We start from the raw sequence: 15764 nt of genomic DNA on the forward strand, positions 1-15764 counted from the left end.
ATGCCCTCTTCTGCTGTAAAAGTTACCTCCATTTGTCCAGAAGAGCCTCTCTCTTCCTGCCTTCTGGGAAATGTGCTGCTTCATTGACATTTCCCTCCATCTCCAGCTCCTCAGTCCTTTTGTACTTCGAGTTACACACAGAGTTTTCAGGAGAGATCATGGATTTCATTATGGGCAGAAATGAATTAGAAGGAAATGAACCTCCTCAGGTCTTACTTCTTAAGCATTTTAATTTTTATCTAGTCTACTCTTCAGAATATGCTAGAAGATGGTTCCAAACAGTGGTTTTCAAACTGTGGAGCCCCAACAAGGGGAAGGGATACGTCACCACCCTTCTGAAAATAGGAGATTCTGCCTCTGTTTCAACTAGAGCTGCTCTTTCTAATTCTGATTAAGAATTCATTTGGGTAAAGTGTTTTGTGGTTTAAAGAAAGTGAACCATTGGTTTAAGAAATAAATCATGGCATGTACTTCCATGAGTTAAACCCACTCTATGTTAGCACCTTAGACTGTTTCATATAATGGAGAATCTAAAGGAATCTATATTATATTGTGGGTGGATTGCTTTCATAGCTCATCACTGGAAAGAGGTTAAAACATTACAAAGTAAAAATAGTCTTAAATAAAATTGTTTCTGTAAATAACTGACATAAAAATTTTGACCTAGTTGTCTCCAGAATGAGGCCTGTCTCCCAAAGGCTTCAGGCTGACCTCGAGGAAAATTTTGCAGTCTTCAGAAAAAAAGATGACCTGGCAAACATTCTGCTTGAAAGGAAGGCTGATTTCGGGCATCTTTTAGAAAGTGATGAAGCCATATATTGTGTAGCCAAGGAGAAAGTAATAGATCTGAATATTAATTTTTGTGTTTACACACAGACACATGTATTTGTAATTTTTTTATGATGTAAGTTATGTTCTTGAAAATAGTTCAGTCAGTTACTCCTTTTCTATTTGATAATGTAATAATACAGTTTTAGTGTTGTCAAGTTTAGATGTATCCACTAGATTTATTCCACAATGCCTAAGGCAGACTGATCACCAGATTTCCTTCCTCCCCTCTTACCTTTTGAAAAGGGTCTATAGGGGTGCACACGCATGCACTTGTAGGTGTGTGTACATGCACACTCATCACCAATGGCCCACGACCTTGGGCCCATCACTCTGCCTTTCCATTACTTTTCTGCATTAGAAAGAAGTGAAAGGTGGGTACCTCTGCCCCTCTAATTTTAACCCATTTAATATGGCTTATGCGTGGCCATTTGGAAGGCCTACCCTCTTGGTATTCACCCTCTGAAAATGCTTTTGATCCAGATATCTTAGTTTGCTTTTGATCAGATATCTCAGAAGCAAACTTCAAGACAAGGATTTGAATGCAAGTAGTTTATTTGGGATGAAGGTAGTGGAGTGGAAAAGTGAGACAAGGAGGAAAAGGTGACCAATGAAGGGTGAGTTACTAGCCAGCTCCCACTGTGGGCAACTGGTGCTTCATTCTGTGGGGGAAGATGTGGGAACCAGTGCAGAACACTTACCTTAGAGTTATGCCACCTGAGGGGTTAGGGAACTGGGGTATTTACATGCTGACTTCTTTAGTCTTTGCTTAAAGGCTGCTCTTGAGGCACATGTTGGTGGCAGAGCAGATTATAGTGACTGCAGAAGGCCTTAGGTAGGGAAATGGAGCTACTGGAAGTTGAAAGCCAGGAGGTGTGCCCTGAAGTGGCAAGGGAAGGAGAAATGGGTAGGGTACCAGTAGCATTCTCTACCCCAGGCTCCTGATGGAGCTTCATGACTTAAAGACAAGAGCAGCGTGGTCTCTGGGGCAGACTGACCCCTGCCCGACACCTTAGCAAGTATTCCTCAGTAATCTTTCATTCTATCTCCCTTCAAAAAGGCAAGGAAAAGCCAATCGCTCTTCTACATATTGTAGTCTTTCTTTAAAGACCACCTCCAGCACTTCTGTGTCCAAGTATTTTTAAGCCAGCACACCAAGAGCTACAGCTAAAAGGATCATTCTTGAAGTGCTGGCACCCATTATGCAGCAAGCATAGTGATAAGTGCTAGGGATACGGAAATGAGATGCATGGTCCCAGCCCAGGGGAGCTCTTGGGCTAGTGGGTAGTTATTGCATGGCCTACCTAGAGAGCCCTTTTAAGTGAGGAAGGACTTGAAGTGAATCAGCTCATCATCAAAATAATATGTTTGTGGGTGCTTTAGAATTTGGGTCAAACATTCTTCACTTTCAGACCATGACTCTGCCTTGTTGGCCTGAGTGACATCAGATGAAACAGCATTCAATCTCTCTGAGCCTCAGTTTCCTCAACTGTAAAATGGGGTAGCTAATACCTACTTCATGGGATTCTTTGAGAATTAAATGCAATAGCCTTGAGAAATGGACTGGATTTGGGTAGAAGAGAGGACAGGGGCATGGGAGAGGAGGAGGTCAATGGATAGGTCACTTAACTAGAGTAAGACGATAGACAAAGGTAGGAAAAGTGGATTTGGGGGCTTGATCATGGAGGACGTTGAATCTCAAGCTCCAGTAGTCCTTGGTATTTGCTGCAGAGACAGTGAGGTTTCAGTGTATCTCCGTCAGAAAGGCTGAGGGAAAGAGCTTCATTTAGTCTTTACCCTAATTGTTGTACTCTTGGCCAATTGAGCTATTCACAGGACTTAGAACTAAACCTTTAGGGAGCTTGGTTTTGTGCTCTCTTGAACCACAGACCCACAAATTCTAGATCCACATCTAGGACCACATAACCCTCTTGGCATGGTGGAGAGTTTGCTTAAGTGGAAACATATAAGAATTTAACACTAACATGACCAGACTTAGTGCTAATAAGTTCCAGATTTTAAACTATATTTTATTAGAATACATTAGTTGCTGGCCCATTTTTGGTGTTGGATGGGGAGACTAAGGCTCAACGAGGTAGCAGTCTCTTAATTATAAGTCAATTTTGTGAGAAGACTTAGATCTTATAGGGGTTCAGAAATTTCCTCTATTTATAATGCAGTCCATTATAAATTCCGGATTGGTGTTCCGGAAGGTTGATGAGAGAGAACCTTCCATTAGAAAATTAAGAATGTTTGCGGTTTCCAACTAACCTCTCTCATATGTTCCTTCGATCTTTGTCTTAAGCTGCCCATGTTTCCCATCTGGAGAATGTGTCAGAGGAGGAAATGAACAGACTCTTGGGAATAGTGTTGGATGTGGAATATCTCTTTACCTGTGTCCACAAGGAAGAAGATGCAGATACCAAACAAGTTTATTTCTACCTATTCAAGGTGAGATTTTAACATTTTAAAGGCTTTTCTTCTTTCTCTCCTTGTTCAAATGTGCTCAGTTTCTGTACACCAGGTCGTGGGTGGGAAGGCTCTCAGCTCATGATATGTTTGGCCCTCAGGGTTTGCTGAAGCATGCGTTTCTTCATGAAGGATTCTCTAAAATGATCCACCATAATGTTGAACACATCACTCTCCTTGAGAGCCTTCATACTTGTGTGCAAAGTTTAATATCTTTATTTGCTTACGCTAATAGATGTCTTTCCATCCACCCAACCATTCATTCATCCAGCAAATACTTATTGCACACCTGCTCTGTGCATGGCACTCATGTAGGCATGAGGCTTAGATTAGTGGGCAAAACAAAGTCCTTGCCCTCGTGGAGTTTACGATTCAGTAGAAGAGGCGGACAATCAACGAGTAAATAATATATTTGCAGGTGGTGATAAGTGCTGTGAAGAGAACTAAGTAGGGTAAGTGGAATCAGAATGGCAGGGATGGTGGTGGGTAGGGGACAGGATCATAAGGAAGGGCAGGTAGGAAAGGCCTCTCTGAAGAGATGACAGTTGAGCAGAAACCCGAGTGCGAGGAGAGGAGCCATCCCTGAAAAGGGCTGGGGGAAGAGCCTTCCAGACAGTGGAAAGAACAGGCATCTAGGCTGTGCACTGAGTGAGCTCAGTGTGATGTGGGAACAGCTAGGAGGCCAGCGTGGTGGAGCCCAATGAGCAAAGGGAGGTGGGAGGGGAATTGGTTGAAGGGGTGGCGCTAAGGCCTTGAGTCTTAGGCTTCAGGGGGAGGGATCAGGAATTTCCAGGTTTGTCTTGCCATCTTGCTGCTGCTCTCTGTGCCTCATTGACACCAGGCACTGATTGTTGTTACTGCTTCCCATAGCTGCCTCTTTCTGGCTCTCCTCAGCTCCGTTTGGGTCGTATCCATTCCCTTTCCATGGATACACGTCTCCCCGAGCTTCTGATTGCAGTCAGGACTGACAGATGTGAGAGGGAAACTGGTGGTGGAACCGATAGAAAACTTCAGGTTGCCAAAAATAGATTCATAAAGGAGGCTGACTGAAGGAATAATTTTACAAAAAAATAAACTTGCTGGGGCCGGCCTGGTGGCTCAAGCGGTTAAGTGCACGTGCTCCGCTGCAGCGGCCCGGGGTTCACCGGTTCGGATCCCAGGCGCGCACCGATGCACGGCTTGGCAAGCCATGCTGTGGCGGCGTCCCATATAAAGTAGAGGAAGATGGGCACGGATGTTAGCCCAGGGCCAGTCTTCCTCAGCAAAAAGAGGAGGATTGGCAGATGTTAGCTGAGGGCTGATTTTCCTCATACACACAAAAAAATAAATAGACCTGCTACTTGAGGGCGCTATTGATGATGTATTGTGTAACCCTTAGAAGGATCTTTAAAAACAAACACAAAAAACAAACTCAAAACAGAAAGCTCAGAGCTTACAGCCAGGAAAAGTTTGCCTCTGTTTTACATGACGAGGGCGGATCAGCTTTTCCATTGAGTTTCCTCTTTTGCTTTGGCTAATAGGAATCTCAGTGCAAATTTTGCGCCCAATTCCTATAGATTTTTTTTTTTTTTGGTCTGAATTTATTTGCTACATAATTTTCTCTTCTCCTCTTTTATTAACTTTTGTCTTTTATTGTACTAATGGGGGTTCTGGGTATGTAGGAGACAGGACTGGGAGGGAGAATTATATTTTTAAATTTCGGGGTCATGTGAGGATATTAACTCTAAAAAGGTTAATGGTGGGGGGGAGAAAGAGAGAGAGGAGTGAGGAGAGAGAGGAGTGAGGAGAGAGAGAGAGAAAGAGAGAGAGAACGAACGACTGAATTACGAACAACCGTTAGCAGGCACTAGGCTACTCCAGGTGACAACTTGTTGACATGGCTGTGAGGCCTGAGTCATCTCAATTGAACCCTGGCTGGTTCATACTGTTTAGATCTTCTCTGGAAAAAGATCTTAGCTGAAGAAAAACAACGTCTGCATGACTGCAGCTATTATTTGTCTGGGAACTAAGTTCCCTGGCAGTCCCCCACCACCCTGTTGGATGTGAAGGTGGTGTCAAGGTTTCCATCCTGTCAGCCTCCTCTTGATTCTGTTTATAACCAACCAAACAGGCCAGAAAGCATTGCTCTGCTTTGAGGTACATTTTCTCTCTCTGTTTCTTACCTTCCTCATCTTTAACAGTGCTAATATATTTCCTTGTGGGAACAAAATCCAAAATATTCAGCCTTCTCCCCACTCCCTCCCCGTCAAAATTATTCCTTGGGCAAGTGGGTTATAAATCATCCTTTCCTTAGCTTTTGAAAGGCAGTTCCTGTGTCTCATGTGTCAATAATTAAATTAAAATATATTATACACTTTAGTAGCATTTAAAAAACTTCAGTCTTAGATGTTGAAAATAAACTCAATGAAAAGCTGTTTCCTAAAGCTCATTTTATCCTGTTAATGTGACCCTGGAGCCCGGTTATATGAGTTTAAATCCTTACTAAATGTGACCCCCCCCGGATTTCCTTCTCTGTACGATACAGACAATAACATTACCTACCTCAAAAGGTTGTTGAGTATTAAATGAGGTAATACGTATAAAGAACTATAAAGAGTGCCTGGCAAAGGTAAGGATGCAAATGCTTGCTGCTGTTATTAAAAGTTTTTTATATGCCCTCTTATCCCAGCTCCATCCTTTTGTAGATGAAGAAACTGAGATTCAACATCTCCCCAGTCCAGCAGTTTATGTCCAAATTGAAACCCCCAATGGGTCCAGTTGCCAAATGGTCTAATTTTAACTGGGCAAAAAAAGTAGGCAGCCAGAATTATTTGTATTTAAATTTTATGATCAATCTTTATATATCCTTAGAAATGCATACGGTGACTTCAGCATTTATTTTTGTAAAGATGGGCGTAATACATTGAAAGGTCAGCCAACGCCACGTGTTAATAATGTATGTGGCGCACCTAGAGGGAATTGAGGCCCTTGTAAGACGCAGCCCAGTGGGGACACATGACGATCTTCAGTCTTGGGGGTTCTTCCATTTCCATTAACTCCTCGGAGGATGGATGCCATATTTTGTTTCTATTGAAGAGGCAATAAGTGGAGAAAGGAGGGAAGATGTAACTTAAATAAATACGTGGTCGTGTATCATAACTGGCCCACATGTAAAGAAGATCCAAGCAAATGTTGAAGGTAAAGAATTTCAATGTCAGATTTATTTTCAAATTGTCTGGATTAGTGGCTCTGTGTTCACTTTTCTCTCTCATATTTGCTCTTTGAGGGCTTTAAATTCCAGTGGCAGGGATTAAGAGCAGTGTTTTGTTTTGTGGGCATTGAGATGCCAGAACACTTGGCCTGCATTCTGCAGATGGAGAGGAAATGAAAAAAGACCGTAACAGTGAAAGTTGCCAATTGAGAGCCCTGCAGAATTCCTTCCCAAAGAGCCTGGGCCCTTGATTATGCATATGACTTACAGCTGCTACAGACAGTCCCTCTGCCCGGCCTCATTTGTGCAGAATGGACCTCGGCCTTTTAGGGGTTTAAATAAGACCCTCCAGAGCATCAGCACACCTGCAGTGGCCTAGATGGGCATGTGCAAAGTGTGCATGATGCATACTAAGCCTCTGGGTCAGTGGAAGCCAGAAACAGGAGGGAGAAGGGAAAGTGAGTTGCATAGAGGTGTCTGGTAGCCACTCTGGGTGCTCCAGGCTGCCCAGAGCAGAAAGGTGTCTAGTTCTCAGAGCTCTGGTCATGGGTATGAAGGCAAACTTGGGTTACCTGGTAGTCACCCATTTTATTGATTTAAGGATTTATTTACATGTAGTAGAGATAAATAGAATATGGTGACTTCTCTTCAAAGGCTGTGTGTGTGTGTGTGAGAGAGAGAGAAAGAGAGAGAGAGAGAGAGACAATGATTGATTTTTTTTTCTTTTAATGATTTCTTTGTAGCTCTTGAGAAAGTCTATTTTACAAAGAGGAAAACCTGTGGTTGAAGGCTCTTTGGAGAAGAAACCCCCATTTGAAAAGCCTAGTATTGAACAGGTAAAAAGAGAAGCCCTTTGTTATTGCTTTAAGGCTGAACAAACCTTCTAATCTTCCTTCCTTCCTCCATCCCTGGCTTAGAGATGGTCACAAGTTTGTAGAAATTGTTTCAGATCAGAAGTGAATACTTAGTTTAATAAGTGATTTAGCTGTTTTGTCTTTTAGGGTTGCTGTATATTCAGAATTCACTGTGTGTTTGAGGAAGAAAAAAATTAAGTAGAGCATGTAGTTCGTAAGAACACATGAAATGTGCTTTTTCTTGGTGTTGATGTTTTAAAATAAAGTCTTTGTCCTTTTGTTTGGCACTGTCTGAAAAAGCCTATTGAGGTGAGGGAATTCAGTAGCAATGTGAAAAACATTGTAAGTCAAGCAAAAAAACACAAAAAAGAAATGAGATTTTGTATCCAGAAATTGACTTCCTGCTACATTATGATTCCTGGAAAGAAACCAATTTACACGGGAATCTGTTGACACATATAGACTTTTTCTGGTAGGTGTTGTCAGTATCTCTCATCAGCATCACTTTTTAGCTTATCATTGTTTGGCTAAATAAATCTCTGATACTCTTGACTAAATTTCTTGATGAGAATGATTACGGAAGACATGATATCAGAGTCTTTACAAATACAAATAAATGTATTTTTATCAGTCAGTTTTCAGTAGAAGAAATTTTAGTTTGTCTCCAAACCCTGTTAAATAAGAATTCATTGTTCTATTATTTGAAATTAGATTAGATGAGAGTGTTCTGCAGAAAGATTAAATTAATTCACAGATTTCTTTTAAAAGCTCATAATTTTGAATAAGAAATTTTTTCTTTTTGGTAAACTTGCTGAATTGATAGAGTGATAGTAAAGAGTTTAAATTCTAATGGTTTAAGTTCAATGGAAGGCACGCCAGCTGCCTTTTGATTAAAATTTTGGTAATGTAAAAACATAATATTTATCCAAGAACTTCATTATACATGACCTACTGTGTTGATACTACAGCAAGAATTATTCTGCAAAATAGTCATATTTTATTGTTTAAGGGGTTTTGACCTTTTCAGTCCATGATTTTGATTTGTCTCTTTAATGCTTCAGGATTGCAGCAGGCATAGAATTGCAACTCACAGCCTCTCTGTCTTGTCACTTTTCATCCATTGTGATCTAAGGCATGATTCCCTCTGGGCATTCTTGTTTTCAAATAGGGACAAGGAAGAGATTTTTGTGAATAGAGAAATGTCTGTTCTTTTGCTAAAAACCAACAATGGTGCTGACGGTGTGGGTGTTCAGAATTAGTGTGATCACGTAGCTGCATGAATAAATCGCTTTTCCTCCTTTTAAGGGTGTGAATAACTTTGTACAGTACAAGTTTAGTCACCTGCCATCCAAAGAACAGCAAACAATAGTTGAGTTGGCAAAGATGTTCTTAAACCGCATCAACTATTGGCATCTGGAGGCACCATCTCAACGACGACTGCGATCTCCCAATGACGATATTTCTGGATACAAAGAGAACTACACAAGGTAATCAGATGACCCGTTCTTTCCCTTTGGTCCCCTAGAGCACAGTTGCAGACATAAAATTGCTACTTGTCTCTGGAAGCAGAGGGTTGCCCAGTTATCATTGTGACTCCATCAATTCAGAGAGAAAGTCTCTATAATTTAACTCCCCAGACTTCTACTTTTCGTTAATATTATGATGTTTTGGGGGTGAAGGATCCAAACTATCTAGACCTGTACTATCCAATACAGTAGTTGCTAGCCACATGTGGCTTTTGAGCACTTGAAATGTAGCTAGTATGAATTCAGATTTCTAAGACTGTACAAAAAAAAAGAATGTGAAATATTTCATTAATAGTTTTTATATTGATTACATGTTGAAATGATAAAAAATATATTCAAGTTAATTTCACCTGTTTCTTTTTACCTTTTAAATGTGACTACAGGAAAATTTTAAATTACATATGTAGCTTGCGTTATAGCTCTGTTAAGGATTGCTGATCTAGATAACTATACTATGCCTTTGTAATTATTATATAGAGACCTCACTCATTAAAAAAAAATGCAATGACCATGAATATAGTAATGTTAAAGAATTTTTTTAAAGAAGGAAAGGTTACCCTAGTCCCAGCACCATGATGGAACTAATATCGTTATACATAAGACCTTCTATAAGGTCTTGGCTTCTTCAAATAAATATTTTGCATTAGTTAGAATGAAAGAAAATACAGAATTTGCATCCTTTTTGTCTCCCTACTTAACATCATATCAAACATTTTACTGGTTACATTATAGCCCATTGAGTTGTTGTACCGTAATTTACTTAACCATTTCCCTATTGGTGGACATCGAACTCTGCAGATATTATTAGATTGCAGATATATTTTTTTCTAAAGTGGGACTTTACTTTTATTGCTTATGAACTGCAGAATAATGGAATTAACTTTAAAAATCTTAAACATGGGCCATACAAAATAGAATGACCTACATTTATCTTCATTTAAGTAAGAGAGCAACTTGGATTATCCATTCTATTCACCTTTTTTATAACTTTTCCACATTTATATTTGATAGGCACATCAAGCTTGTTTCAGGGGGCATTACGGAGCTTTAATATATGTATATAATATCCTGATTTAAAGTAGGCAGTGTTTTGTTGATAGGCTATAAAGACCAGTTGTACCCAGGTTATTTTCTGTAACAGCAGATGACGTATAGGAATGGGTATAGTTTAAGATAAGCTTTCCTCTCTGATCACTGACCTGATTTCATGAGAAATAGCCCCTTTCCGTCTCCTCCCCCATTTTACAATATACACAATTTGAGATAAAGTATTTTCCCTTAATAATCAACTTATATAGAAATGCAGAATTCTTCAAAATCCATTTTTTAAATTGTATTTTCATTTCTACACCTTCATGTCAGAGTTTTACATTAACAGTAGTTCCTATATTATTGTAATTGTTGTTTATAATGAGTTGAGATAATAAATCTCTCAAAAATATATATCTTTTTGCCCCATCTGTGAACAATTGACGAAGCTGAATATTTGTCAGAACCAAACCCCTTAAAGTATTTGCCAGTCTTAGCAGAGGAAAAATTGTTTCATCAAGGAGAAGAATTAAATGTGAAGCAGCGTGAGAGGTATTACTATATTTTAGAAAACAGAATAAAAATACCATGTAGCACTTGGGAATTACCGAGAAATGGGTAGCACTTACAAATACTTAAGGAGTAATAAAAATAGAAATTGAGCTTTGGTAAGGGCGATGCGTTTGAATCATGGCTCTATCCCTCCCTAGTTCTGTGCACTTTAGACCAGTCGCCTCACCTCCTTGACCTTCAGTTTTTGCCTCTGTCCAAGTCTCATGAGTGTTGTGAGTGTTCCATGAGGTGGTTTGTGCGTAGTGTCTGGCACACAGAACAAGCGCTGGGGAAGATGCTAGTCATCGTTTTCCTCCCACACACGTTCTCTAAAACTCAGTCACTGCCAACGTAGGACTCTTAAGCTAGAGCATGTACAATGGAACGAGAGTGTAATTACTTGAATATCCGTTTAGAAATTAAGATAACAGGGAATAGAAAGATAGCAGCAGAGTTCTTTCTGGCTCAGCATCCTGAGGCAGCAGCTGCAGGTGGAAGAGGGGTGTCTGACAATGGTGGAGAGAAACCGGCTGAGAGACTGAAATGAATACGCCCCGATGAGTTCTGAAACCTGCTGATTTCTAGGTGGAACAGAGACCAAGAGCCTCTGTTAATAATAAATAAGGAAATGAAGGTAGACAACACTCACCTCCCCCGCCTTCCCCTCATGACACCATGTTGACAAAGAAAGGGAAGTAGAGAGAAACAACCTTGAAAATGATGAGAATCAATCATTGTTTCAGAGTAAAACCTCACTGTCATGAGCACTTTGGAGTTTATAAAAACCACACAACACTACAACATGGTGTCTCGCTGATACTAATCTTCTCAAAGATGGGTAATATTACAGGCTGCAGGCACCACTAGGCTTATATCTTGATATGTAAGTGAACCTCAGGACCTGTAATACCGGTTCAGCATATAATTTACAGCAGTTGTAGCAATTAGAACAAAGGGGCCGAAAACTTCTAGGGCACACATCAGCATGAAAATGGGGTGAAATAGCATTCTCTGTGGAAAAGACTGGACTCAGAAAATCATTGTGTTCATTACAGAGCTAACCTGTGAAAATTTACCCAAAAAAAATTAAACACAGATTGAACAGTAGAACTGCTTAAATTACTTATAGTCTCTGTTGAGTAAAGGAAAATGTAAATATTTTATATATTGAAAACATATTAATGTTAACATATGTACTTAATAATTAATGTAAGTATATATTAAGTATACATTATATATGTCCCCCAGAAGTCACTGTGATTTTAGAAAAAAAATCTGGACAAATTTTTTAAAGTTCCTTGAATTTCGTGATGGTGCCCTAATATAATTCCACAGAGAAATAACTTGAAAATAAAGTGTGAGAAGAATATGACTTCTTAAAATACATCTGACCAACAGAATCTGCTAAAGGAAAGTGGCAAATAATTAGTCTTAGATTCTGAGTCATGCAGAACTTCTGAAAGTTAGAGGTCACCCTTGTAATGGGAAGATGTTTTGTAAGAACACAGGGCAAGTTAGATAAAACTAAGTTGATTTTGGTGAAACAGTTTTATGTAACCATTGTTCTATGAAGTATAGCCTGTGACCGTGCTTACTGAGCATTCATAATTAGGCATGGGTCTAGGACGATATTTTTCAGGAAGCCTGGAAAGAACAGTGAACTAGGGGACAGGAGACCCATCTTCTAGTCTGGACTCTAATAGTAGCTACATTTAAAAAAGTAAATAGACACAGGACATTTATAATGTTTTATTTGACCTAATATATAAAAATATTATCATTTCACTGTGGAATCAATATGAAAAATTATTAATGATGTATTTTTACGTTCTTTTTATTGTAGTAAGTCATCCAAATCCAGTGTGTATTTTATACTTATGGCACATCTCAATTCAGTCCCTAAATTTTAAATAGTTAAAGCTAAATGGAGTCCTATCAAAACAATAACATTGTATTTAGTGGAAAAATATTTCACACTGTTTCCATTTAAGAATAAATTTTAAATTGATTAAAATTAAATAACATTACAAATTAAGCTTGTCAGTTGTACTAGCCACATTTCAAGTGTTCAGTAGTTACATGTGGCTGGTGGCTACTATATCAGCACAGAAAATAGAATATTCCCATCATCATAGACAATACTGGTCTAAATCCTTAAATCCTTAAATCTTCCATTGCAAAAGATTGGACATTTTTTTTTGTGAGGAAAATTAACCCTGAGCTAACATCCGTTGCCAATCTTCCTCTTTTTGCTGAGGAAGACTGGCCCTGGGCTAACATCCGTGCTCATCTTCCTCTATATGGGATGCCGCCACAGCATGGCTTGACAGCAGTGCATTGATCTGCGCTGGGGATCTGAACCCGTGAACCCCGGGCCGCGAAGCGGAGCATGCTAACTTAACTGCTACACCACCGGGCCAGGCCCAGGACATATTTTTAATATTAAGACTTACAAATTGTCTTGTGATAGCCTAAGTCTCATGAAATAGAACTGATTATTAAGGTTTGTGACTATTTAACTCTTACATTTGTAATTTCATAATTACTTGGGAAAAATAAGTAATTAATTTAAAAAAAGAAACTTCATTAGAAGAAAGAAGTAAAAATTTGCTGTCATAAACAACAAAGAAAATTTTTGCATGAACTTATGTTCATTTTAAGTTAATGCAAAATAAACTTCACAGTGTTTCATTCCACAAAACAATTTCACTATTCCGTCTTTGTAATGACACCTTCTGTTATTTGGGGAGGTGTTATAGTCTCTATAAATACTAAAAGACTACTACTGTGAATAAAACCTTACTATAATTAAAAATATTAATAATTAGTCACTTAGGAGCTGGCCTCCCTTCGGCTCCACATATTCTTTTAACTTCATTAAGTAGCCGCAGACTAACATCCAGTAAAGACTGGCCTTGATGATGATGAATTTCTATATGAAGTGCCTTATGAATTACAAAATAAATGCACTACCTAGCTTTTTCTGCTACCAAGATCACTGTTTCTGACTTGACAAGATACAACACAGCACTTAAGATGCCCGTTTGGGTACTGTAATCATAAAATGGCATTTGGGTGTAAATTATTAGGACAGAAAAGTTGAGAGAAGAATAGAAATAGTAGCAGGGTTTTCAGGTTAATTTTGAATCTAGGCAGATGAACTAACACTAATGAAGGTTTACTTCCCAAAAGATGAAATAGCACCACCACCACCACACACAGAGGGGATATATGCAGTAATACAAAAAAAGATAAAAAATAAGTCAATAAGGGGCCGGCCTGTGGGTAGTAGTTAAGTTTGGCGCACTCCGCTTTGGCGGCCCGGGTTCGCGGGTTCGGATCCCAGGCACAGACATCTATCACTGGTCAGCCATGCTATAGCGGCGACCTACGTGCAAAATAGAGGAAGACTGGCACGCATGTTAGCTCAGGGCTAATCTTCTTCCAGCAAAGGGAGAAGAAGGTTAGCAACAGATGTTAGCTCAGGACGAGTCTTCCTCAGCAAAAAAAAAAAAAAAAAAAAAAAAAATAAGCATGAGTAAATTAGCATTATTCCACTGTTTATTAAGGGGTTGAAAGTTCCTCAGGAGCTTCCTCTAGCAGTATGGGCACATGAGAGCACTTTCCCCGCCTTAAAGGAGACGAGGAAGGCACACAGGGAGGAGAGGTTTTATTTTTGGAAAGCACTCGTGTCCTGGAAGAGGATGATTTTGGATCTGCTCCCAAGGAATAAGGATCTGTGCACTGAAGCCTCTGACGCTTCCCTGGTCTGGTGCCGCCCTCTGTGACCCCACTGTAAATTCGTGTTGTCGGAGCCTGGGAATTTCAGACCTTGCATCTCTGGGAGACCAGAAAGAAAACGGGTTGATTTTGAATAGACTTTCATTTTCTAGGTTCTCTTGGCTGGAAGAGCTTTCTCAATTATATGCCCTACATAGGCAGCGTGCCCCAGAGCTGTGGTCAGATCTCAAGAAATCCCCTGGTTTCCCTCTGGGCCTGGGCACTCTTCCAACCTCGTGCAATGCCAAAGCACATTTTTGACTTTGAGTGTGAGTCATTGAGAAACGTACCTAAGCGACAGATGGTGGAAGCTTATTACTTCCTGCGTTTTGACTGAGTTTTGAACAGTCTTGAAGATCTTTATCTTCCCACCAAAGCTTCGGGGGTATGTGAGTGCTGCGTAGGCATTTTAAAGAAACCTTAGATTTTACTCAGAGGACTAGATGGTGGAAATCTGATTCTTTCGCAAAAGGGACTTCCTCAGCTGCCCTTTTAATTTCTCCTTTTCTTTAAACTACTGTTTATGTGCCAGAAACTCGAATCGCACTATGCCCTGTCCACGCAGTATCTCATATAATGCTTATAACAATCCAATGAAGTAGGTCTTGTTGTTGCCCCCATTTTGCAGGTGGGGAAATGTAGACTTAAGAACATAATTAAATTTCCATTGTCCTGCAGCCAGTTAAGTGGCAAAGCAGGAATCTGATCCCAGGGCTTTCTGACTGCAGGACTCATGGCCTGATGCCGCAGAATGGAATGATTTTACTAGAATTGGACCCAAGTGGTTGTGTAAGGGTGAGCTAATCTAATTCTCAAGTTGTGCTAGCTGGTAGGGATACTGTTGCTTGTCATTGCAGACCCAGTTTCTTCTGCTGTGGTTAATAGTATGAGAGTAACCGTAATTAGATGTTCCAGATGATCTGGGGGTTTAAGGGATATTGATGGTGCTTGTCTCCTCTTGTTGCAGGTGGCTGTGTTATTGCAACGTGCCACAGTTCTGTGACAGTCTACCTCGGTATGAAACCACCAAGGTGTTTGGGAGAACACTGCTTCGCTCCGTCTTCACCGTTATGAGGCGACAACTCCTGGAACAAGCAAGACAGGAAAAAGACAAACTACCACTCGAGAAACGAACTCTAATCCTCACCCATTTCCCAAAGTAAGGGAGCGCTCCTGAGGGTCTTTGTTTGATGCCAAGGCTTGAGGTTAATAGATCCATGCCAAAGCCAGCATCAGTAACAAGATCAGGAATGATAGAGGAGGGAGAAGGGACTGCCTCCTTCTCAGCTCCCTTTGGGAGTTTTCTTGGGTATTTTCCAAGCCATCTATTGTTAGCTTGACTTTGTGTTGACTGCACTCATGGCTCCCTTAGCACCACCTCATCGCACCGGGGTCATTGTCTCTGAGTCTCACAGAATGGGGTAGTGCTTTGTTTTGTGTCTTCAGCTGCCAGGAAGCCAGAGGAGGATGGGGGAGAGTGTGTAGAAGCAGTTTCCATCTACCCAGAAGTGGGACAAGAGAACTCAAGTGGCTGGT

The 15764-nt window shown here is 40.1% G+C and overlaps 1 protein-coding gene across 1 annotated transcript in view; it reads left to right on the plus strand.

Moving 5' to 3' along the window:
- Positions 1-15764, plus strand: part of KAT2B (lysine acetyltransferase 2B) — a 91375-nt gene that overhangs the window by 39562 nt on the left and 36049 nt on the right. The window contains 4 exon segments of the mRNA XM_087430605.1: positions 3134-3279; positions 7231-7323; positions 8647-8828; positions 15196-15387. Of these exon segments, the coding sequence (XP_087286731.1) occupies positions 3134-3279; positions 7231-7323; positions 8647-8828; positions 15196-15387 (613 nt within the window).

The sequence above is a fragment of the Ceratotherium simum genome, chromosome 5 (genome assembly GCF_057802395.1).
Source record: "Ceratotherium simum simum isolate JZ-2026a chromosome 5, ASM5780239v1, whole genome shotgun sequence".
Classification (NCBI taxonomy): Eukaryota; Metazoa; Chordata; class Mammalia; order Perissodactyla; family Rhinocerotidae; genus Ceratotherium; species Ceratotherium simum.